Source organism: Cnephaeus nilssonii (genome assembly GCF_951640355.1).
Source record: "Cnephaeus nilssonii genome assembly, chromosome: 24".
NCBI classification, from domain to species: Eukaryota; Metazoa; Chordata; class Mammalia; order Chiroptera; family Vespertilionidae; genus Cnephaeus; species Cnephaeus nilssonii.
In genome coordinates, this window is record NC_137095.1 from 8,249,373 (window position 1) to 8,273,174 (window position 23,802).

Sequence of the window (23,802 nt, forward strand, 5' to 3'; positions counted from 1 at the left end):
CTCTCTCTCGCCTCCGACCATCTCTGTACTGCCAATCTCTCTCTGATCGCCTTCGACCACCTCTGTACTGCCAATCACTCCTCTCTGTTACCCCACACTTCTCTCTCTCTCGCCTCCGACCACCTCTGTACTGCCAATCTCTCCTCTCTGTTACCCCACTCTTCTCTGACTGCCTCCGACCACCTCTGTACTGCCAATCTCTCCTCTGTTACCCCACTCTTCTCTCTCTCTCGCCTCCGACCATCTCTGTACTGCCAATCTCTCTCTGATCGCCTTCGACCACCTCTGTACTGCCAATCGCTCCTGTTACCCCACACTTCTCTCTCTCTCGCCTCCGACCACCTCTGTACTGCCAGAGAGAGAAGAGTGGGGTAAGAGAGAGGAGAGATTGACCGCCTCCGACCACCTCTGTACTGCCAATCGCTCCTGTTACCCCACACTTCTCTCTCTCTCGCCTCCGACCACCTCTGTACTGCCAGAGAGAGAAGAGTGGGGTAAGAGAGAGGAGAGATTGACCGCCTCCGACCACCTCTGTACTGCCAATCTCTCCTCTCTCTTACCCCACTCTTCTCTCTCTCTCGCCTCCGACCACCTCTGTACTGCCAATCTCTCCTGTTACCTCACTCTTCTCTCTCGCCTCCGACAACCTCTGTACTGCCAATCTCTCACTGATCGCCTCCGACCACCTCTGTACTGCCAGAGAGAGAAGAGTGGGGTAACAGAGAGGAGAGAGTGATCGCCTCCGACCATCTCTTCACTGCCAATCTCTCCTCTCTGTTACCCCACTCTTCTCTCTCTCTCACCTCCGACCACCTCTCTCTCGCCTCCGACCACCTCTGTACTGCCAATCACTCCTCTCTGTTACCCCACACTTCTCTCTCTCTCGCCTCCGACCACCTCTGTACTGCCAATCTCTCCTCTCTGTTACCCCACTCTTCTCTGACTGCCTCCGACCACCTCTGTACTGCCAATCTCTGCTCTGTTACCCCACTCTTCTCTCTCTCTCGCCTCCGACCATCTCTGTACTGCCAATCTCTCTCTGATCGCCTTCGACCACCTCTGTACTGCCAATCGCTCCTGTTACCCCACACTTCTCTCTCTCTCGCCTCCGACCACCTCTGTACTGCCAGAGAGAGAAGACTGGGGTAAGAGAGAGGAGAGATTGACCGCCTCCGACCACCTCTGTACTGCCAATCTCTCCTCTCTCTTACCCCACTCTTCTCTCTCTCTCGCCTCCGACCACCTCTGTACTGCCAATCTCTCCTGTTACCCCACTCTTCTCTCTCGCCTCCGACAACCTCTGTACTGCCAATCTCTCCTCTCTGTTACCCCACTCTTCGTTCTCTGATCGCCTCCGACCATCTCTGTACTGCCAATGTCTCCTCTCTGTTACCCCACTCTTCTCTCTCTCTCGCCTCCGACCACCTGTGTACTGCCAATCTCTCCTGTTACCCCACTCTTCTCTCTCTCTCGCCTCCGACCACCTCTGTACTGCCAATCTCTCCTCTCTCTTACACCCCTCTTCTCTCTCTGATCGCCTCCGACCACCTCTGTACTGCCAATCTCTCCTCTCTGTTACCCAACTCTTCTCTCACTCTTGCCTCCGACCACCTCTGTACTGCCAGGGAGAGAAGAGTGGGATAAAGAGAGAGGAGAGATTGATCGCCTCCGACCACCTCTGTACTGCCAATTGCTCTCTGATCGCCTCCGACCATCTCTGTACTGCCAATCTCTCCACTGTGTTACCCCACTCTTCTCTCTCTGATCGCCTCCTACTATCTCTGTACCGCCAATCTCTCTCTTGCCCCCCTCTTCTCTCTCTCTCGCCTCCGACCATCTCTGTACTGCCAATCTCTCCTGTTACCCCACTCTTCTCTCTTTCGCCTCCGACCACCTCTGTACTGCCAGAGAGAGAAGAGTGGGGTAAGAGAGAGGAGTGATTGATCGCCTCCGACCATCTCTGTACTGCCAATCTCTCCTCTCTGTTACCCCACTCTTCTCTCACTCTTGCCTCCGACCACCTCTGTCCTGCCAGGGAGAAAAGAGTGGGATAAGAGAGAGGAGAGATTGATCGCCTCCGACCACCTCTGTACTGCCAATCTCTCCTGTTACCCCACTTTTCTCTCTCGCCTCCGACAACCTCTGTACTGCCAATCTCTCTCTGATCGCCTCCGACCACCTCTGTACTGCCAGAGAGAGAAGAGTGGGGTTACAGAGAGGAGAGAGTGATCGCCTCCGACCATCTCTTTACTGCCAATCTCTCCTCTGTGTTACCCCACTCTTCTCTCTCTGATCGCCTCCGACCATCTCTGTACTGCCAATGTCTCCTCTCTGTTACCCCACTCTTCTCTCACTCTTGCCTCCGACCACCACGATACTGCCAGTGGAGAGAAGAGTGGGATAAGAGAGAGGAGAGATTGATCGCCTCCGACCACCTCTGTACTGCCAATTGCTCTCTGATCGCCTCCGACTATCTCTGTACTGCCAATCTCTCCTGTTACCCCACTCTTCTCTCACTCTTGCCTCCGACCACCTCTGTACTGCCAGAGAGAGAAGAGTGGGATAAGAGAGAGGAGAGATTGATCGCCTCCGACCACCTCTGTACTGCCAATTGCTCTCTGATCGCCTCCGACCATCTCTGTACTGCCAATCTCTCCACTGTGTTACTCCACTCTTCTCTCTCTGATCGCCTCCGACCACCTCTGTACTGCCAATCTCTCCTCTCTGTTACCCCACTCTTCTCTCACTCTTGCCTCCGACCACCTCTGTACTGCCAGGGAGAGAAGAGTGGGATAAGAGAGAGGAGAGATTGATCGCCTCCGACCACCTCTGTACTGCCAATTGCTCTCTGATCGCCTCCGACCATCTCTGTACTGCCAATCTCTCCACTGTGTTACCCCACTCTTCTCTCTCTGATCGGCTCCTATCTCTGTACTGCCAATCTCTCTCTTGCCCCCCTCTTCTCTCTCTCTCGCCTCTGACCACCTCTGTACTGCCAATCTCTCCTGTTACCCCACTCTTCTCTCTCGCCTCCGACAACCTCTGTACTGCCAATCTCTCTCAGATCGCCTCCGACCACCTCTGTACTGCCAGAGAGAGAAGAGTGGGGTAACAGAGAGGAGAGATTGACCGCCTCCGACCACCTCTGTACTGCCAATCTCTCCTCTCTCTTACCCCACTCTTCTCTCTCTCTCGCCTCCGACCACCTCTGTACTGCCAATCGCTCCTCTCTGTTACCCCACACTTCTCTCTCTCTCGCCTCCGACCACCTCTGTACTGCCAATCTCTCCTCTCTGTTACCCCACTCTTCTCTGACTGCCTCCGACCACCTCTGTACTGCCAATCTCTCCTCTCTGTTACCCCACTCTCTCTCTCTCTCGCCTCCGACCACCTGTGTACTGCCAATCTCTCCTCTGTTACCCCACTCTTCTCTCTCTCTCGCCTCCGACCATCTCTGTACTGCCAATCTCTCTCTGATCGCCTTCGACCACCTCTGTACTGCCAATGTCTCCTCTCTCTTACCCCACTCTTCTCTCTCTGCTCGCCTCCGACCACCTCTGTACTGCCAATCGCTCCTGTTATCCCACACTTCTCTCTCTCTCGCCTCCGACCACCTCTGTACTGCCAGAGAGAGAAGAGTGGGGTAAGAGAGAGGAGAGATTGACCGCCTCCGACCACCTCTGTACTGCCAATCTCTCCTCTCTCTTACCCCACTCTTCTCTCTCTCTCGCCTCCGACCACCTCTGTACTGCCAATCACTCCTCTCTGTTACCCCACACTTCTCTCTCTCTCGCCTCCGACCACCTCTGTACTGCCAATCTCTCCTCTCTGTTACCCCACTCTTCTCTGACTGCCTCCGACCACCTCTGTACTGCCAATCTCTCCTCTGTTACCCCACTCTTCTCTCTCTCTCGCCTCCGACCATCTCTGTACTGCCAATCTCTCTCTGATCGCCTCCGACCACCTCTGTACTGCCAATCGCTCCTCTCTGTTACCCCACACTTCTCTCTCTCTCGCCTCCGACCACGTCTGTACTGCCAATCTCTCCTCTCTGTTACCCCACTCTTCTCTGTCTCTCACCTCCGACCACCTGTGTACTGCCAATCTCGCCTCTCTCTTACCCCCCTCTTCTCTCTCAGTTCGCCTCCAACCACCTCTGTACTGCCAATTGCTCCTGTTACCCCACACCTCTCTCTCTCTCGCCTCCGACCACCTCTGTACTGCCAGAGAGAGAAGAGTGGGGTAAGAGAGAGGAGAGATTGACCGCCTCCGACCACCTCTGTAATGCCAATCTCTCCTCTCTCTTACCCCACTCTTCTCTCTCTCTCGCCTCCGACCACCTCTGTACTGCCAATCGCTCCTCTCTGTTACCCCACACTTCTCTCTCTCTCGCCTCCGACTATCTCTGTACTGCCAATCTCTCCTCTCTGTTACCCCACTCTTCGTTCTCTGATCGCCTCCGACCATCTCTGTACTGCCAATGTCTCCTCTCTGTTACCCCACTCTTCTCTCTCTCTCGCCTCCGACCACCTGTGTACTGCCAATCTCTCCTGTTACCCCACTCTTCTCTCTCTCTCGCCTCCGACCACCTCTGTACTGCCAATCTCTCCTCTCTCTTACACCCCTCTTCTCTCTCTGATCGCCTCCGACCACCTCTGTACTGCCAATCTCTCCTCTCTGTTACCCAACTCTTCTCTCACTCTTGCCTCCGACCACCTCTGTACTGCCAGGGAGAGAAGAGTGGGATAAAGAGAGAGGAGAGATTGATCGCCTCCGACCACCTCTGTACTGCCAATTGCTCTCTGATCTCCTCCGACCATCTCTGTACTGCCAATCTCTCCACTGTGTTACCCCACTCTTCTCTCTCTGATCGCCTCCTACTATCTCTGTACCGCCAATCTCTCTCTTGCCCCCCTCTTCTCTCTCTCTCGCCTCCGACCATCTCTGTACTGCCAATCTCTCCTGTTACCCCACTCTTCTCTCTTTCGCCTCCGACCACCTCTGTACTGCCAGAGAGAGAAGAGTGGGGTAAGAGAGAGGAGTGATTGATCGCCTCCGACCATCTCTGTACTGCCAATCTCTCCTCTCTGTTACCCCACTCTTCTCTCACTCTTGCCTCCGACCACCTCTGTCCTGCCAGGGAGAAAAGAGTGGGATAAGAGAGAGGAGAGATTGATCGCCTCCGACCACCTCTGTACTGCCAATCTCTCCTGTTACCCCACTTTTCTCTCTCGCCTCCGACAACCTCTGTACTGCCAATCTCTCTCTGATCGCCTCCGACCACCTCTGTACTGCCAGAGAGAGAAGAGTGGGGTTACAGAGAGGAGAGAGTGATCGCCTCCGACCATCTCTTTACTGCCAATCTCTCCTCTGTGTTACCCCACTCTTCTCTCTCTGATCGCCTCCGACCATCTCTGTACTGCCAATGTCTCCTCTCTGTTACCCCACTCTTCTCTCACTCTTGCCTCCGACCACCACGATACTGCCAGTGGAGAGAAGAGTGGGATAAGAGAGAGGAGAGATTGATCGCCTCCGACCACCTCTGTACTGCCAATTGCTCTCTGATCGCCTCCGACTATCTCTGTACTGCCAATCTCTCCTGTTACCCCACTCTTCTCTCACTCTTGCCTCCGACCACCTCTGTACTGCCAGAGAGAGAAGAGTGGGATAAGAGAGAGGAGAGATTGATCGCCTCCGACCACCTCTGTACTGCCAATTGCTCTCTGATCGCCTCCGACCATCTCTGTACTGCCAATCTCTCCACTGTGTTACTCCACTCTTCTCTCTCTGATCGCCTCCGACCACCTCTGTACTGCCAATCTCTCCTCTCTGTTACCCCACTCTTCTCTCACTCTTGCCTCCGACCACCTCTGTACTGCCAGGGAGAGAAGAGTGGGATAAGAGAGAGGAGAGATTGATCGCCTCCGACCACCTCTGTACTGCCAATTGCTCTCTGATCGCCTCCGACCATCTCTGTACTGCCAATCTCTCCACTGTGTTACCCCACTCTTCTCTCTCTGATCGGCTCCTATCTCTGTACTGCCAATCTCTCTCTTGCCCCCCTCTTCTCTCTCTCTCGCCTCTGACCACCTCTGTACTGCCAATCTCTCCTGTTACCCCACTCTTCTCTCTCGCCTCCGACAACCTCTGTACTGCCAATCTCTCTCAGATCGCCTCCGACCACCTCTGTACTGCCAGAGAGAGAAGAGTGGGGTAACAGAGAGGAGAGATTGACCGCCTCCGACCACCTCTGTACTGCCAATCTCTCCTCTCTCTTACCCCACTCTTCTCTCTCTCTCGCCTCCGACCACCTCTGTACTGCCAATCGCTCCTCTCTGTTACCCCACACTTCTCTCTCTCTCGCCTCCGACCACCTCTGTACTGCCAATCTCTCCTCTCTGTTACCCCACTCTTCTCTGACTGCCTCCGACCACCTCTGTACTGCCAATCTCTCCTCTCTGTTACCCCACTCTCTCTCTCTCTCGCCTCCGACCACCTGTGTACTGCCAATCTCTCCTCTGTTACCCCACTCTTCTCTCTCTCTCGCCTCCGACCATCTCTGTACTGCCAATCTCTCTCTGATCGCCTTCGACCACCTCTGTACTGCCAATGTCTCCTCTCTCTTACCCCACTCTTCTCTCTCTGCTCGCCTCCGACCACCTCTGTACTGCCAATCGCTCCTGTTATCCCACACTTCTCTCTCTCTCGCCTCCGACCACCTCTGTACTGCCAGAGAGAGAAGAGTGGGGTAAGAGAGAGGAGAGATTGACCGCCTCCGACCACCTCTGTACTGCCAATCTCTCCTCTCTCTTACCCCACTCTTCTCTCTCTCTCGCCTCCGACCACCTCTGTACTGCCAATCACTCCTCTCTGTTACCCCACACTTCTCTCTCTCTCGCCTCCGACCACCTCTGTACTGCCAATCTCTCCTCTCTGTTACCCCACTCTTCTCTGACTGCCTCCGACCACCTCTGTACTGCCAATCTCTCCTCTGTTACCCCACTCTTCTCTCTCTCTCGCCTCCGACCATCTCTGTACTGCCAATCTCTTTCTGATCGCCTTCGACCACCTCTGTACTGCCAATCGCTCCTGTTACCCCACACTTCTCTCTCTCTCGCCTCCGACCACCTCTGTACTGCCAGAGAGAGAAGAGTGGGGTAAGAGAGAGGAGAGATTGACCGCCTCCGACCACCTCTGTACTGCCAATCTCTCCTCTCTCTTACCCCACTCTTCTCTCTCTCTCGCCTCCGACCACCTCTGTACTGCCAATCTCTCCTGTTACCCCACTCTTCTCTCTCGCCTCCGACAACCTCTGTACTGCCAATCTCTCACTGATCGCCTCCGACCATCTCTGTACTGCCAGAGAGAGAAGAGTGGGGTAACAGAGAGGAGAGAGTGATCGCCTCCGACCATCTCTTCACTGCCAATCTCTCCTCTCTGTTACCCCACTCTTCTCTCTCTGATCGCATCCGACCACCTCTGTAATGCCAATCTCTCTCCGATGGTCGGAGGCGATCAATCTCTCCTCTCTCTTATCATTGCCTTTCATTTCTCTCTCCTTACTCCCTCTCATATCTCAGTCTTCTCTGTCCTCTATCTGATCTCCCTCTCTGATCTCTGAACTCCATCTTCTTTCTCATCAATTCTCTCATCATCTCTCTCTCTCTTCTGCCTTTCATTTCTCACTCTAATTTCCAGATCTTCTCCTTCTCTCTGAGTTCTGTTATTCTGACATTCCTCATCCCTATTTTTCGATACCTCTCTCTAATTTTTTCACTTTGGTCTGCCTATTTTCTTTTCTCTTCTCCCTGAGTTTATTTTTGTCACTTCTATCTTTGCTCTGTCTTATTGTTTCTTTTCCTACACAGTGTCCCGTATCGATCTTCTGTAATTGTTACAGTTCCTTTGGTTTTTCCAGACACACATCGCTGCTGCTTACACACAAGCCTCAATGTGGGAGCCCACCTGATGCAATGAGGCTAACCTCTTCACTGACCTGATTCTCAGGACTAAACGCTGGTCAATGAAACGTGGACCATCTCCAACGTTCATAAAAGGTTTACAGGCGGGACCTGAGTTTTGCCAACCTAACGCTGCCTGTTGGAATTTTCATCTCAGCTGATCACTAAGAACGATGACTCAGACTGCACCTGTGAGCCTCCCGGTTACTGCACAGTGCTTCCCTGGCCGTCTGTTCTCTTTAAACATGATAGACATGTCCTACCTGGTAAGCTGTCGGCATCTCAGAGGCCACTGTGTCTCCTGAAGGCCCTTTACGTCGAGCTGCACCCTCCTCCGGGGGCCTGACCGCCTCGGACACGGCCCCAAAAAGAAGCGTCTTCGGAGACGGGATACTCGGGATGGGAGGAGATCCTCCCTGGTCTGTAAGTCAAGAACAGTGACAGCGTTTCATTCCCTCCAGCACCAGTCGAACAGCCAGTCCATACAAAAGAGAAGACGAGGACGGGGGATGATGTCAGCTACTACTGTGATCATGCTACCTTCCTGAGTTTTAATAAGACTGCAATTAACCCCAGGCCCTATGTTAGGAAATATAATCAACCAAAATATTTTCATTTGTAATTATAAAAGAGCAAAGGAGAGACACACAGATACTGCCTTCCACCTGGGACACGTGTAGGACGTGAGCACAGGCTGGGAATCACAGGTCACGTCCTCTGCAGGGAATGTGTCCCTCATGAGAATGGTGTGGTGGCCAGCTGTCAGACTCCAAAGGGATGATACGGATCAGAGAGACCCTGGATTGTTCATCACCCGAACCTCAAATACACTCACCTGCTCTACTTCTCCCATGTCCAGAAACAAGAGGCCAAATCTCACTGCTTTTCCTAAAAATACTTCCCACCAAGTTAGCGGGACGTGGGGCAGGCACGCTACCTGACCGGCTTTGCTGAGACGAGTGAACTCTCTGCACACTTCGAGGCTGTGGCTGAGACGCAGAATAGAAGGGACCAGATTTTGTCCTGCCGAGTGACAGCTGCTTGATTCGAGGGCTTCTTCTCAGACTCACTTCTACAAAAGCAGAGTCACAGCCAGTCAGCAGGGAGACATGCCAGCCTGACCTCTCCCATGTACACGTGAACAACATCCATGTTTTGCCAAATACAGGCAGGAGTTTGACAGGCCATTGGTTGAGACTTCATTGTCGTAGCAAAGATAAGAGGTCTGTGCTTGTGGCCCACGGGCCTGTCACTGCAGACAGTGTCATGAATGGCCACCATGAAGCACGATGGAGAGTGAAAGATATGTGTAAAGTACAGTCATGCCCTGACCGGTTTGGCTCGGTGGATAGAGCGTCGGCCTGCGGACTGAAGGGTCCTAGGTTCGATTCCGGTCAGGGGCATGTACCGTGGTTGCGGGCGCATCCCCAGTAGGGGGTGTGCAGGAGGCAGCTGATCGATGTTTCTCTCTCATCGATGTTTCTAACTCTCTATCCCTCTCCCTTCCTATCTGTAAAAAATCAATAAAATATATTTTAAAGTACAGTCATGCTTGTGAAAATGTTTAAATTAAAAAATTGCAGCCCTAACCGGTTTGGCTCAGTGGATAGAGCGTCGGCCTGCAGACTCAAGGGTCCCAGGTTCGATTCTGGTCAAGGGCATGTACCTTGGTTGCGGGCATATCCCCAGTGGGGGGTGTGCAGGAGGCAGCTGATTGATGTTTCTCTCTCATCAATGTTTCTAACTCTCCCTTCCTCTCTGTAAAAAAATCAATAAAATATTTTTTAAAAATTGCAGTTTATGTGTATATTACATATATTTGTATATAAGTAACACATGTAAGAATATTATTAAAGCTAAACTGTTAACAGTATTTCAGAGTTATGGGATTACCAAGTGATTATCAAAATGTTGGCTTTTCTTTTTTCTTCTTCTAATTTTTCGACAATAAACATGTATCTTGATTTTTAAAAAGGCAGTTTTGGGAAACTCCACCACATATACCTTTAAGTAAAAAGGCCACTCACCACTAAGATTGCTGGTGCGTGCAGCACTGTCACCTACCTGTGAACAGCTTAGACTAGGGGCGGGAACCTTTTTCTGCCAAGGGCCATTTGGATATTTACAATGTCATTTGGGGACCATACAAAATTATCACCTTCACCCTTAGTGCCTTGGCAGGGCCAAACCAAATGATTTCACCGGCCTGACCTTCCCCATCCTGTCTCCGGGTGACAGGTGAGCGGACCAGGGCATGAGGTCTCCACAGAAAGCAGGCAAAACTCCAGAACAAGGGGAGTAGATACCTTTCTCTGGGGACTCCTCAACAACATCGATTTCAGGACCAGGATCAGAGGACCTTGAGAAACCAAGAGCACAAGGATTAGTGACTAGTTAATTCATAATTAACACACTAAAGAGACACAGCCTTTCAGCCCACAAGTTTGATACACCGCCATTGGCCAGCCCTCTCATTCTATCAGAGTTAAAACATTTTTTGAAATATATATATATATTTCTATTGATTTCAGAGAGGGAGGGAGAAATAGAAACCGCAATGATGAGAATCATTGATCGGCTGCCTCCTGCACACGCCCTAATGGGGTCGAGCACACAACTCTGGCATGTGCCCTTGACTGGAATAGAACCCGGGACCCTTCAGTCCGCAGGCCAACGCTCTACCCACTGAGCCAAACCAGCTAGGGCTTAAAACATTTCTTTACAACTTCAAAATAATTAAAGATATATACTTTTGCCCTGGCCGCTGTTTCTCATTGGTTAAAGTGTCAGCCCGCACACCAAAGGGTCTCGAGTTCAATTCCCTGTCAATGAATGGCACGTACGGGTTGCAGGTTTGACCCTTGGCCCAGCTGATGGCATGTGTGCGAGGCAAGCAATCTCTCCCCCCGTCTCTTCCACTCTAATACCTACAAACTTCACTTCTTACAATTTATTCTGTAGAAAAACTGACACAAGTGTGTGAAACCCAAACACCAGTAACAACAAGACGGACCCTTGACAAGACACACACATGTGCTCCTCCCCAGCCGTCCTGTTAAACACGGGCAGTGTCTTCCAGTACATTACATGCAGCGACTGTGAGGAAGAGAAAGGCGGGGAGCAGAGCCGCCTGGCTGGGACTCGGCACCCAGAGACGGGGCAGTTCCTCTTTGCTTCGCAGATCCCATGGGTGCTGGAGAGGCTGACACCCTGAACACCCCGAGATGTGGCCAAAACTGCCCTCCGAGAACCAGGACAGGGGTCGAAACAGACAGACACTGTCAGGGAGACCTGCTCTGCCCAGACAGCTGCCATGGAAACCGCCCCTCAGCACAGGAAGTTGGGACCCTAGACCCCAGCCCTGCCTGGCCATAATGAAGACCCACCTCTGCTTCCCCATGTCAGCACATGGATTTTAAAACTGTGAAATATCCAGCCCAGCTGGTGTGCTCAGTGGTTGAGCATCAACCCATGAACCAGGAGATCAGGGTTTGATTCCTGGTCAAGGCACAGGCCTGGGTTGTGGGCTCAACCCCCAGTGTGTGGCGTGCAGGAGGCAGCTGGCCAATGATTCTCTCTCATCACTGCTTTTTTCCATCTCTCTCCCCCTCTCCCTGCCTCTCTGAAATCAATAAAAACAAAAAAATTGTGGAATATCCATTTAACAACATATTATTACTCAGTAACAGAAAGGGATGAACTCCTGACACGTGAACATCATGGGTAAATCTCAAAACCACTCGCCAGGTGCGTGCGGCCAGACAGATCCCCTCCCGTAGGTTCTCGGCCCTCAGAGCTGACAGGATGCTCTCTGGCTGTAAGAAACAGTTGGGATCTGAGTCATGAAGCCCATGGGAGCTGGGAGAGCTGTCTGGGGAAGGGGGAAGGGTGGCGGGGCACGGCCGCACAGGTGTCACTCACCTGCCCTTGATCTGCCTGTGCAGCAGCCGCCCGGAGACCTGCTTGTGCTCCGGGGTCTCGGCCACAGTCCTGGTCAGCAGCCTGTGATGCCCTGCAAGGCGAGCAGCATGCGGTCCATTAGACACGGCCTGTTCCTCAGCCGCAGTGGACCTCAGGGCTGGGGACAGGTCTAACCCTAGGGCTCCATTTAACCGTTTATCACCACCGTCAGAGGCTACGTAACACATAAGCTGAAGTAAAATATGAAATGTTCCTCTAATAACCAATCCTGAGAAATGAACGGCTCACTGATGACCGCTAACACATCTGTGCACCTAGTTGGTGGCTCTTAAGTAAAATAAAGTATATGACAATATTGATATGCAGTGATTTATCAGATACAAGGGATCCTGGGTAAGATCTACAGCTGGTTTCTCATTAGGCAGTGTGATGACATATCCAAAGTGTCAAAAGAAGAAAGATTCAATCAACAATTCTGTATCCAGCCAAATTATTATTCAAAACCAAAGGAGAAATTAGCACATTCCCCGATTATAAAAACAAGCCCCCCCATAGAAACTGTCACTAGCAAATCTGCCCCATAAGTAATACTAAAGGGAGTCCTCAGGCTGAAAGGAAAGGGTACTAGAGAGTAACTCGAATCCACAGGAGGAGTCAGAGCACTGGGAAAGGTAACTGCGTAAATAAATACAGAAGACAGTATAAAACTATTTTTTGTAACTGTTTTTTTTCTCCTGTGAGTTAAAATATAAAGTAACGATTATAAATTTGTGTTGAAAGGCATACAATGTATAAAGATGTAACTTGTATGACAACAGAAGAAGGAGGGGATAGGACATGTAACTATATAGGAGCAGTGCTTCAGGTTGAAATGAAAGGACACTAGACAGTGACTGGAAGCTGGAAGAAGAAATAAAGAACACAGGAAAAGGTAACTACACAGGTGAACATGCCAGCCAGTAGTGGGGTACTTTTGGTTTGTAACCCCTCTTTTTTCCCTGTGTGATTTAACAGGCAAATGCATGAAACAGTAACTATAAATCTGCATTAATGGGCACATCATTTATAAGTCTGTTAAAGGGCACATCATTTATAATGGGCACATCATTTATACATTGGTAATGACATCATAGAGGAATAGGGGTGGAAATATATAGGAGCAGAGTGTTGTATTCTGTTGAAAGTAAGTTCATATTATTCAATAGGTTTTAAGCTTGAGGTATCAATTATAATCTCCCAGGTAACCACTAAGAAAATAACTAGAAAATATATTTTAAAAAAAAAGCTAGAAGGAATCCAAATGGTATACTACAATAAGTCATCTAGCTACATACTAAGAAAAGTAGTAATGGAGGAATAAAAAATGGTATAAGTCCTTCCTTATCAGAAATTAAATGTAAATTAAACGTAAATGGATTAAACATTCCAATTAAATTAGCAGATTGGCAGGTGGGTTAAAGAAAACCATGATGTGCCCTAGCCGGTTTGGCTCAGTGGATGGAGCGTCGGCCTGCGGACTGAAGGGTCCCAGGTTCAATTCTGGCCAAGGGCACATTGCCCGGGTTGTGGGCTCGATCCCCAATAGGGGGCATGCAGGAGGCAGCCGATCAATGATTCTCTCTCATCATTGATGTTTCTATCTCTCTATCCCTCTCCCTTCCTCTCTGAAATCAATAAAGAAATAAATTTTTTTAAAAAGAAGAAAAAAAAAAAGAAAACCACGATGCAATGATATGCTGGCTATAACCATCACTTTAGATCCAAAGACACAAAGGGGTTGCGAGTAAAAGAACAGAAAAGGTTTTCATACAAAAAGAGAGATGGGTGGCTTCATGATAAAACAGACTTTATGTCTAAAAAGGCTACAAAAGACAAAGCAGTACTTTATATATGGATTAAATGTATATTTAATCCATCACATAGATATAATGGCTATTACAACAGAGCCCCCAAATGTCTGAAGCAAATACTGACAGAACTGAAGGACGAAATAGATAAGTCAACAATAACAGAGACTTTAACCCCTACTTTCCATAATGGATAGAACAACTAAACAGAGGTCAACAAGGAAACAGAGACGAGAACACCACCACAAACCAACGAGACCTGGCAGCCACCCCCCAGGGCGCCCCACCCAACGGGAGCAGAACACACATTCTTCTCGCGCGTGGGAACAGTCTCTAGGACAGGCCAGACGTTAGGCTATAAAACAAGTGTCAAGAAATTTTAAAAAACTTAAATCATACAAAGTATTTTCTCTAATCACAATGGAATGAAATTAGAAATCAAGAACAGAAGGGAATTTGGGGAAGTCACAACCACAGGGAAATTGACACACTCCTAAATACCCCATGGGCTTAAGAGAAAAATCCTAAGAGAAATATGAAAATACTTGGAGGTGATGAAAATGAAAACACAACCAAAAATTTACAGGATACAGCCAAAGCTGTGATTAGAGTAGAAATTTGTTGCAAATGCCCGCACTAAAATCAAGATTTCAAATCAGTAACCTCACCTTAACTTTAAAAACTGAAAAAGAGCCGAAACCGGTTTGGCTCAGTGGATAGAGCGTCGGCCTGCAGACTGAAAGGTCCCAGGTTCGATTCTGGTCAAGGGCATGTACCTTGGTTGCGGGCACATCCCCAGTAGGGGGTGTGCAAGAGGCAGCTGATCGATGTTTCTCTCTCATCAATGTTTCTAACTCTCTATCCCTCTCTCTTCCTCTCTGTAAAAAATCAATAAAATATATTTTTAAAAAACAAACAAAAAAAAAACCTGAAAAAGATCAAACTAACACCAAAGCAAGTACAGAAAAAGACATAACAAAGATGACATCAGAAATAAATAAAATTGAGAATGGAAAACTAATAGAGCCCAGCAGGCATGACTCAGGGGTTGAGCGTCGACCTAGGAACCAGGAGGTCATGATTCGATTCCTGGTCAGAGCACATGTCCGGGCTGTGGGTTTAATCCCTGGTAGGGGGTGTGCAGGAGGCAGCTGATCAATGATTCTTTCTCTTTGTTACTGTTTCTATCTCTCCCTTTCCCTTTCTCTCAGAAATCAATAAAAATATGTTTAAAAAAATAAAAAAGAAACCAAGTTGATTCTTTGAAAAAATTAATCATTGACAAACCTTTAGCTGGTCTGACAAAAAAAAAAAAAAAAGGAAGAAGAAGAAGAGCCTCAACCTACAAAACCAGGAATGAAAGAGAGGACATACTGGCATTCTCACAGAAATAAGGAGGAGTGTAAGGGAATACTAGGATCAACTGTAGCCGAAAATCAGCCGAAACCGGTCTGGCTCAGTGGATAGAGCATCAGCCTGCGGACTGAAAAGGTGCCAGGTTTGATTCCGGTCAAGGGCATGTACCTTGGTTGCGGGCACATCCCCAGTGCGCAAGAGGCAGCTGATTGATGTTTCTCTCCCATCAATCCATGTTTCTAACTCTCTATCCCTCTCGCTTCCTCTCTGTAAAAATCAATAAAATATATTTTTAAAAAATGAATCAGACCTCAATGTAAGAGCTTACAGTATAAAAATTGGGTTACATGATGTTTTTTATATCTCCTTTCCCCCCCACATTGACCTTCCCCCCAGCCTCACATGATGGTTTTTTAGATATGACACCAAAAGCAAAAGCAACAACAAAAGTTGCTAACTTGAATAAAGTGGACTTCATCGAAATTAAAAGCTTTGGTGGACACTATCAAGAACGTGAAAAGACAACCCACAGTTTGGATAAAATATTTGCAAGTCATATATCTTGTAAGTACCTAGAATAGATGAACCTCGACAGTAAAAAGACAAACCCAATAGAAAAAATAGGCAAAAATTTGAACAGGCATTTCTCCAAAGAAAGTACACGAATAGCCAGTGAGCTCAACATCAGTTATCAGGACAAGGCAACTCGTCACCACAATAAGATACGCCGGGACACACACCCACTAGAAAGGGTAGAATAAAAAAGAGAGACAGTGCCGAAACCGGTTTGGCTCAGTGGAGAGGGCATCGGCCTGCAGACTGAAAGGTCCCAGGTTAGATTCCGGTCAAGGGCATGTACCTGGGTTGCGGGCACATCCCCAATAGGGGGTGTGCAAGAGGCAGCTGATCGGTGTTTCTCTCTCATCGATGTTTCTAACTCTCTATCCCTCTCCCGTCCTCTCTGTAAAAAATCAATAAAATATATTTAAAAAAAAGAAAAAAAGACAGTATCTTGTAGGGAAGACAGGGGAAGTGGATGGGTGGGAGGTAATCAACCAAAGACCTTGTATGCATATATGTGTAACCCACAGACACAGACAATAGGGTGGTGAAGGCTTGGGGCGGGCTGAAGGGGGGTCAATGGGGGGGGATAGGAAGACATATGTAATACTTTCAACAATAAAGATTAAAAAAAAGAGAGACAGTAAAAGGTAGTGATGAGGATGTGGAGGAACCCTCATACATTGCTGGTGGGAATGTAAAATGGGGCAGCCATTCTGGTGAAGTTTGGTAATCCTCAAAAAATTATACATGGAGTTACCAAATGACCCAGCAAATCCATTTATAGTCGTGTACCTGAGAATTAAAAACACGTCTATACAAAATCCTGTATATGAATGTCTGTGGCATTATTTACAATGGCCAAAAATTGGAAACAACTCAAATGTCCACCAATTGATGACGGGTAAGTACAATGTAATTTATCCATACAACGATGTACGCTGGCACTAAAAGTAAACGAAGCCCTGGGACCTGTTGTATGACTTACTCCATGTACAAGAAACACCCACAAAAGGCAAATCCATAGAAACAGAAGGCAGACTGGCTCTTGCCCACAGCAGGGAGCGACTGCTAATGAGTATGGGGCTCTTTTTGGAGTGATGAAAACGTTCTGGAACATACCGAAACCCACTGCATCACACACTTCAATACACAAATTATCTCTCACTCATCTAAAGATAACAAACAAAACTAGAAAACTGTTTAATCACTACTCTTCATTTCTTTTAACTGGTTTTATAAAATAGATGCTGGTCTGCAGGGGTAACTAGGAAGGGAGCGCTGAGCGAGACCAGCCTGGAGAGACCCCAAGGGGACAGTAACTGGAGGTAACCACAGAGAAGAGGAAAACAGGAGGTGCATGAGCTCCTGCCGTAAAGCGAGGCTCCGGACGGGCTGGGCGCGAGCAGCCCTTGTCCGGGTCACTGTAAAGGTACCTCGGGTCCTGCTGACGCTGTCCAGCTTGTGCTGCAGACCTTCCACGGCCGACACGGAGTGGCTTCTCGGCAGCCCCCGCTTTGCCGGTCTCTTTGAAGGAGAAATTTCCTGGGTGAAGAGATTCCTTCGAACTTTGGTCACTTCTGAAAACATTAAAAAAAAAGACAAATATTGTCACTTATAAAAGCCACATCTGGGAAAAGAAAGTTATCCAAAACACAGAGAAGCTGCTTAAGGAAACTGTTCTATAGATTGACTACTATATAGACACTGACTGGGAAAATTTTCTTAACTACTATACTCACATGGTACATTAAAGTTATTTTAAGTTGATTTTTAGAGAGAGAAGAAGGGAAAGGGAGAGAGAATCAATGTGAGAGTGAAACATTGATCAGAGGCCTCCTGCACGCCTCCTACTGGGAATTGAGCCAGAAACCTGGGCCTGTGCCCTGACCCGGAATCGAACTGGCAACCTTTTGGTGCACAGACGAAGCCCAATCAACTGAGCCACACGGGCCAGGACTAAAATCATTTACTTTTATAAATTCAATGTAAACACAACCTTTCCGGAACACACAGAAGGCCCACAGACCTAACCTGGAAACTTTGCTTGCTGAAGAATGAACATAACCCCTAAGTAAGGGGATGGGTCTTTCAGTACATCCCAGAGTTAGAATGACTGTCCTCACTTTTTTGCTGCTTTGTATTCAGCTCAGCCTCAAATAGAGAGAAACTGTTCTTTTCAACTTCAAAGATCTCAATCTTCTCGGGAATATCTTACTAATTTTCTGGGTTATTTTAAATGCCCTTCCTCACTCAACAGCATGAAAGCTGTGACCACCTAGACTCAAAGTTAGGGGGGAAAGCTGAAAAGTCAAGAAACACTTGGCAAAAGTGAGGAAAACGGCTTCTGAGTCTTAGGGTGGCCTCGTGGAGGCTCCGCGGTAATTCACTGCGGTAAATTCTTCTAAGGGTCATTGAAAGAAAACCAAAGGAAGGAGGTCCACACACTGGGAGGACGCCTTACGCCTTCCCATCAGGGACACACACATTAACGCAAGGACCCCAATCACTCGGCGAACTTTAAAAAAAGTTCCTCCATCTCCACGTAAGAGCCCCGCTCGCTGCCCAAGGCTGTCTACGAACCTGATCTCTGACCTGACAGCTAACCTGGATTTGCTCCTTTCTGTTTCTCCCAAGTTTTTGAAAAGTTTAATATCTACAGAAAGCTTCAAAGAATCCTATATAATAAAAGCCTAATATGCTAAGTGCCCAGTCGTCCACTTAACCAATCAAAGCATATATGCTAATGATATGCTAAGGCCACTCAACCACTTGCTATGACAGGCACTGACAACCAGGGGGAAGATGCTCTGACCGGTAGGTGAGCTTGCTGCTGAGGTAGGGCCGATGGGGAATGAGCGATATGGGTCAGACACACCCTGGAGCCCTCCCACGGTCCATCCCCAGCTGGCCAGCCTCCCACATCCTTCCCCAGCCCGATCATGAACTGGTTCCTTGGCCTGGCCTGCGCCCTCTCGCAATCCAGGATCCCTTGGGAGATGTCGGAGAGCTGGTTTCAGCCCGATCCTGCAAGGCCAGGCAGAGGGACCCCACTGGTGCATGAGTTTGTGCACTGGGCCTCTAGTAACACAATAAACAGTCGTCGCTAAAATTCACGCACTGTCATCATTTGTGCCCCCCCATTTGTACAATTTCCACCGCCACACCGCAGAGGAAGGGCAGACATGAGACTCCTCAGTCCCTCTACTTCAGCGCATGTCTCCTGGGTACGAGGGCACATTATCTAGCCTATGAACCAGGAAGTCACTGTTCAATTCCCAGGTGGTGGGCCCGATCTCCAGTATGGGGCGTGCAGGAGGCAGCTGATCCATGATTCTCTCTCATCACTGATGTTTCTATCTCTCTCTCTCCCTTCCTCTCTGAAATCAATAAAAATATATTTTTTTTTAAAAAAGAAATGCTCGCCCTAGCCGGTTTTGCTCAGTGGATAGAGCATCAGCCTGCGAACTGAAGGGTCCCAGGTTGGATTCCGGTCAGGGGCACATGCCCAAGTTGTGGGCTCGATCCCCAGTGGGGGACTTGCAGGGGGCAGCCAATCCATGATTCACTCTCATCATGGATGTTTCTATCTCTCCCTCTTCCTTCCTCTCTGAAATCCATAAAAATATATTTAAAAAAAAAGAAATGCTCTAAAAAAAAAAAAAAAAAAAAAGATTTCAGGCTAGTTATTTTGCAGAATGCAGCATTTTGAGACCACCTGAACACCTTATTCTCCTAGTACATGTTATCTGGACATATTTCATTAACCAACAACTGCCCATAACTAAGCAGCTGCTTAAATACATGCAAGCAAATAAACGCATCGTTCTAGTCAATGAACAGGTGTTGAGAAAACAAAGCATACCTTGTACTGGATCTTTCACTGGGAGTGAGGGCTGCGGGAGAGTGGGGCGAGAGTTCTCCTGAAAGATGAGAAGACCCAGTAAGAAAACAGATATGCATTTAAAATAAAAGAATAAAATTCCACCTGGAACCCTTTGACCCTGACAGTTATCCTTACGGAATCCATAACAGAAATGGTTGCAAAATGCACAAAAATAGATACATGATCCAAGGACACTGAAGGCTGCAATAATAATACAGAATAAGAAGCTCCCTAACTATCCATAAAGAGGGCAACAAATCAATTTTGGGTCATCCATCCACTGCAGACATTAACAGAATTAGGAAGGTCTGTAAGAATAGAGAAGGAAGGAAGACCTGTATATTCTAACACAGAAAAGAGGTCCCCAATGGGAAAAGGCAAAACAAACAAACAAAAATGCAGAATACTAAGTGGAGTGGGTTAGCCATGTGTGATGTCTCTGTGCATGTGTGTGTATAACATGTGCAAACCTTTGTGTGTACTAGTGGTGCATACAGAACAGGGCTGTGAATATACAATGATTTCTTCTGAAAAATTAATGGAGAAGGGACACCCTTAACTTTTAACTTTATATATGTCCATCTTTTTCTTTTTAATTACAGGAGTTTATTTAGAAAGTTGCAGAGGTAGCAGAAGTGAGCCAGCTGGGCTGCAGAGGCTCAGAAAACAAGTCACAGAAGCGAGAAAGGCAAGGGTAACACTCATGGGGGAAGACGAGGGGAAAGGGAACGGCACGGGGTGCCCCCGAGAGGGAGAGCGCACCCTGATTTCAATGTGTTCATGATCACGTGTGTACCCCTTTTACACCTAAAGAAGTAAAGGGAAACCCACATCAGTTACCGGACGGCCGTCCCCTCAGAAATGTCTCTGGATTAAATTGCTGTCTATTTGCTATTATAGTGGCAGAATTAAGAATCTATAACCCAGATGGATTTTAGACTCAAAGATGGATTTTTTACAGAATTTTTAGGTTGATTTTTCAATTATGCCACCATAATACCTGAAGAATGGACTACCACCTGGGGGAAGAAAGCTAACAAATGACATTGTTTCTAACCAAAATCAAATTCCAACCTCAGTAAATCTAGTTTTAAAGAAGTAAGCTTTCCTGGCCAATCTGAAATGAAGTTTCAATTCTATGAGCACCAGCTTTAGGAGGACTAGTTAGTTACACACAGTGATGAATGACCACAAATCATCCTCAGATCTATTGAGGGAGGCCGGACACCCCCGGGCCATCCACTTTTGGATTTCCCACTCTCCAATCAGGATGCCAAGATACATCAGATTTGCTTCTTATTCACATATTATGGTTTACTAAGAAAGTGAACCCAGCCCTGGCCAGTTTTCTCAATGGTTAGAGCACTGGCCTGTGGACCAGAAGGTCGAGAATTTGATTCCTGGTCAAGGGCACATACCTTGGTTGCAGGTTCATCCCACCCCAGTCTGCAAGTGTGGGAGGCAATCAATGGATGTGTGTCTCTCTCTCCCTCCCTTCTACTCTCTTAAAAAAAAATCAATGGAAAAAATATCCTTGAGTAAGGATAAAAAGTGAAGACATTGCCGAAACAGGTTTGGCTCAGTGGATAGAGCGTCAGCCTGCAGACTGAAGGGTCCCGGGTTCGATTCCGGTCAAGGGCATGTACCTTGGTTGCGGGCACATCCCCAGTAGGGGGTGTGCAGGAGGCAGCTGAACTATGTTTCTCTCTCATCGATGTTTCTAACTATCTCTCTCCCTTCCTCTCTGTAAAAAATCAATAAAATATATATATATTTTTAAAAGTGAAGACATAAACTCTTTAATAGAAATCCCACTTCAGATTCCAAAGGACAGTTACAAATCTCAATAAACAGACAGCAAACCACCACTGTAATGATTAATGCTTCTAAAGCTAGTTCTCATACACTTTAAAATATATATATATTTTTTTATTTCAGAGAGGAAAGGAGAGGAAGAGATAGAAACATCAATGACAGGAGGGAGTCATTGATTGGCTGCCTCCTGCACATTGGACCGAGCCCGCAACCCAGGCATGTGTTCTTGACCCCTTGGTCCGCAGGCCGACGCTCTATCCAGTGAGCCAAACCGGCTTGGGCGAGTTCTCATAGACTTTTAACGCTTCTCAATAATAAGTGCAGTTCACAAGTTTCGCCACATTCTTAGCAAGGCATTAATTCTACTCGATAAACAGACTCCACCTGGGTTTCTTTTTCTCTGCAGCCAACAAACCTCAAGGCCTTACACTTGCCACAATCAACAGTTACCATCGGGTTTGACAACAGCACCTACCACCCACCCCACATTTTTTTAACTTATTGTGGAAATAAAACATACATATTGGCACGCAGCCAGATTCCTCTTATGATTGCACACCATTTTTCAATGACCTGTTTGCTTACGTTAGCCATTATTTTATGAGTATTCTCATCTACATTGAAGATTTAAATGAACTTATTCCCTCCTAATTTTGGCTTGCTGTTTTTATTTACATTACCTGTCACACTTTTGGGTAAAAGGGTTAATATTTAATATTTAACACATGTATATTTCTTTATCTGTGGATTATAGTTGTACACACATTCATAAAAACATCTCGCCCTAGCCTGTTTGGCTCAGTGGATAGAGCGTCGGCCTGCGGACCGAAGGGTCCCGGGTTCGAGTCCAGTCAAGGACTTGTCCCTGGACCAGGCCCTGGTTAGGGTGAGTGCAGGAGGCAACCAATCCATGTGTGTTTATCTCACATCAATTTTTCTCTTCCATTCTCTCTAAAACTCAAGGGGATAATAGCCTCAGGTAAGGATTAAACAACAACAAACATCTGATTTGACTTCTGTGAGCTCCACGCCCACTCCCCGCCGAAGACACCGCCCTTCTTGTGCAAAAGAACTAGCTCTCTGGTGCCATTTCCTGTCTCTGGGAAACAACTTACGTTTCTCGCGGGTCTCTGGGACACTTTGCTCTGGGACACTTTGGGGATTTCAATTTGTCGAACATTCTGTGAGACCTCCGCAATGCTTTTGTGTCTTATTAACGCCTTTTTCCTTTTGGAAAGAGAAAGCAACAGTCAATGTACACTCAATAGCGGTTACATGTAGGTAAATTAGACTGAAACTACAGTGCAAAATAAAACATTCTCTTTTTAAAAATATATTTTTATTGAGTTCAGAGAGGAAGGGAGAGGAGAGAAAGAGAAAAACATCAATGATGAGAGAGAATCACTGATTGGCAGCTTCCTGCATGCCCCCCACTGGGGATCAAGCCTGCAACCCGGGCATGTGCCCTGACTGGAATCGAACCCGGGACCCTTCAGTCTGCAGGCCACCGCTCTATCCACTGAGCCAAACTGGCCAAGGCTAAAACATTCTTTAGATATAGGTCAGTAATCTTAGTATTGGACTGAATTTAAAGCAAAACAAGTCAATCCCAAAATTTCCAAAAGTAAGTACTATAAATTCAACTAGTCATATACAATGGAAAGCATCAAAGGAAAACTTAAAAAGCAAGCTGAAACCCTAAACTCATCTCTTACAAGGCTCCTAGTTCCCCGACACCCCATGGACAGTCAAGGACTCGGTGGACTCAGTGGCAAATACTGTGTATTCCCTGGATAACAGTGTCATGTGCCCTTAACACTCTTCCGAACACCCAGGAACATAGAGCAGAAACTCCAGTGACTGGCTTCTGTGATTCAGGCTGGAGGGCACAGGAAGTCAATGAATTACAAACACACACTACTGGACTGTGGTTTAAACACACCCTCCGGCCCTAGCCAGTTTTGTTCAGTGATCAGAGCGTCGGCCTGCGGACTGAAGAGTCCCGGGTTCAATTCCCGATCAAGGGCATGTAACTGGGTTGTGGGTTTGCTCCCCACCCAACTAGAGCATGCAAGGAACACCCTACCTTCTCTTCTTAGCCGATCGGGTACGCAGCTCCTCCAGCTGGTCGGAGTCCGTGCCGCCCGGCGCTGACCTGCCGCCACTGGCCATGAGAGGCACGGAGGAAAGCGGCGACTTGCTCTCCTGTGTCACGGAGTCATCGCTGAAGAAATCTGGCGGCAGGACCTCCGCCAACTTCTGAGGAATCACAATGCCCAGGCTGTCATACAGCTGCCCCAGCGTCTTCGGGATGGAGTCAATGTACCTGTGGGCAGGTCGGCTAAATGTGGAACAGTCGTCACGGTGGCCCCTCCATCCCCTCCTTGCCCAGCGTGAGAAACAGCCTCCCCAATTCCAGGCTTCTGAAACAACGCCATACGCAGTCCTTGGTAAA

General features: G+C 47.9%; 1 protein-coding gene across 1 annotated transcript in view; it reads right to left on the reverse strand.

The window, feature by feature from the left end:
* The window catches only part of TICRR (TOPBP1 interacting checkpoint and replication regulator), a 69,636-nt gene that overhangs the window by 26,852 nt on the left and 18,982 nt on the right, over window positions 1-23,802 (reverse strand). Inside the window, exons 12-19 of the mRNA XM_079763989.1 lie at window positions 23,434-23,673; window positions 22,463-22,574; window positions 19,512-19,569; window positions 17,083-17,226; window positions 11,883-11,973; window positions 10,268-10,320; window positions 8,899-9,033; window positions 8,225-8,382 (exon numbers count right to left, since the gene is read on the reverse strand). Coding sequence (XP_079620115.1) covers window positions 8,225-8,382; window positions 8,899-9,033; window positions 10,268-10,320; window positions 11,883-11,973; window positions 17,083-17,226; window positions 19,512-19,569; window positions 22,463-22,574; window positions 23,434-23,673 — 991 coding nt within the window. The remainder of the gene's footprint in view (window positions 1-8,224; window positions 8,383-8,898; window positions 9,034-10,267; window positions 10,321-11,882; window positions 11,974-17,082; window positions 17,227-19,511; window positions 19,570-22,462; window positions 22,575-23,433; window positions 23,674-23,802) is intronic.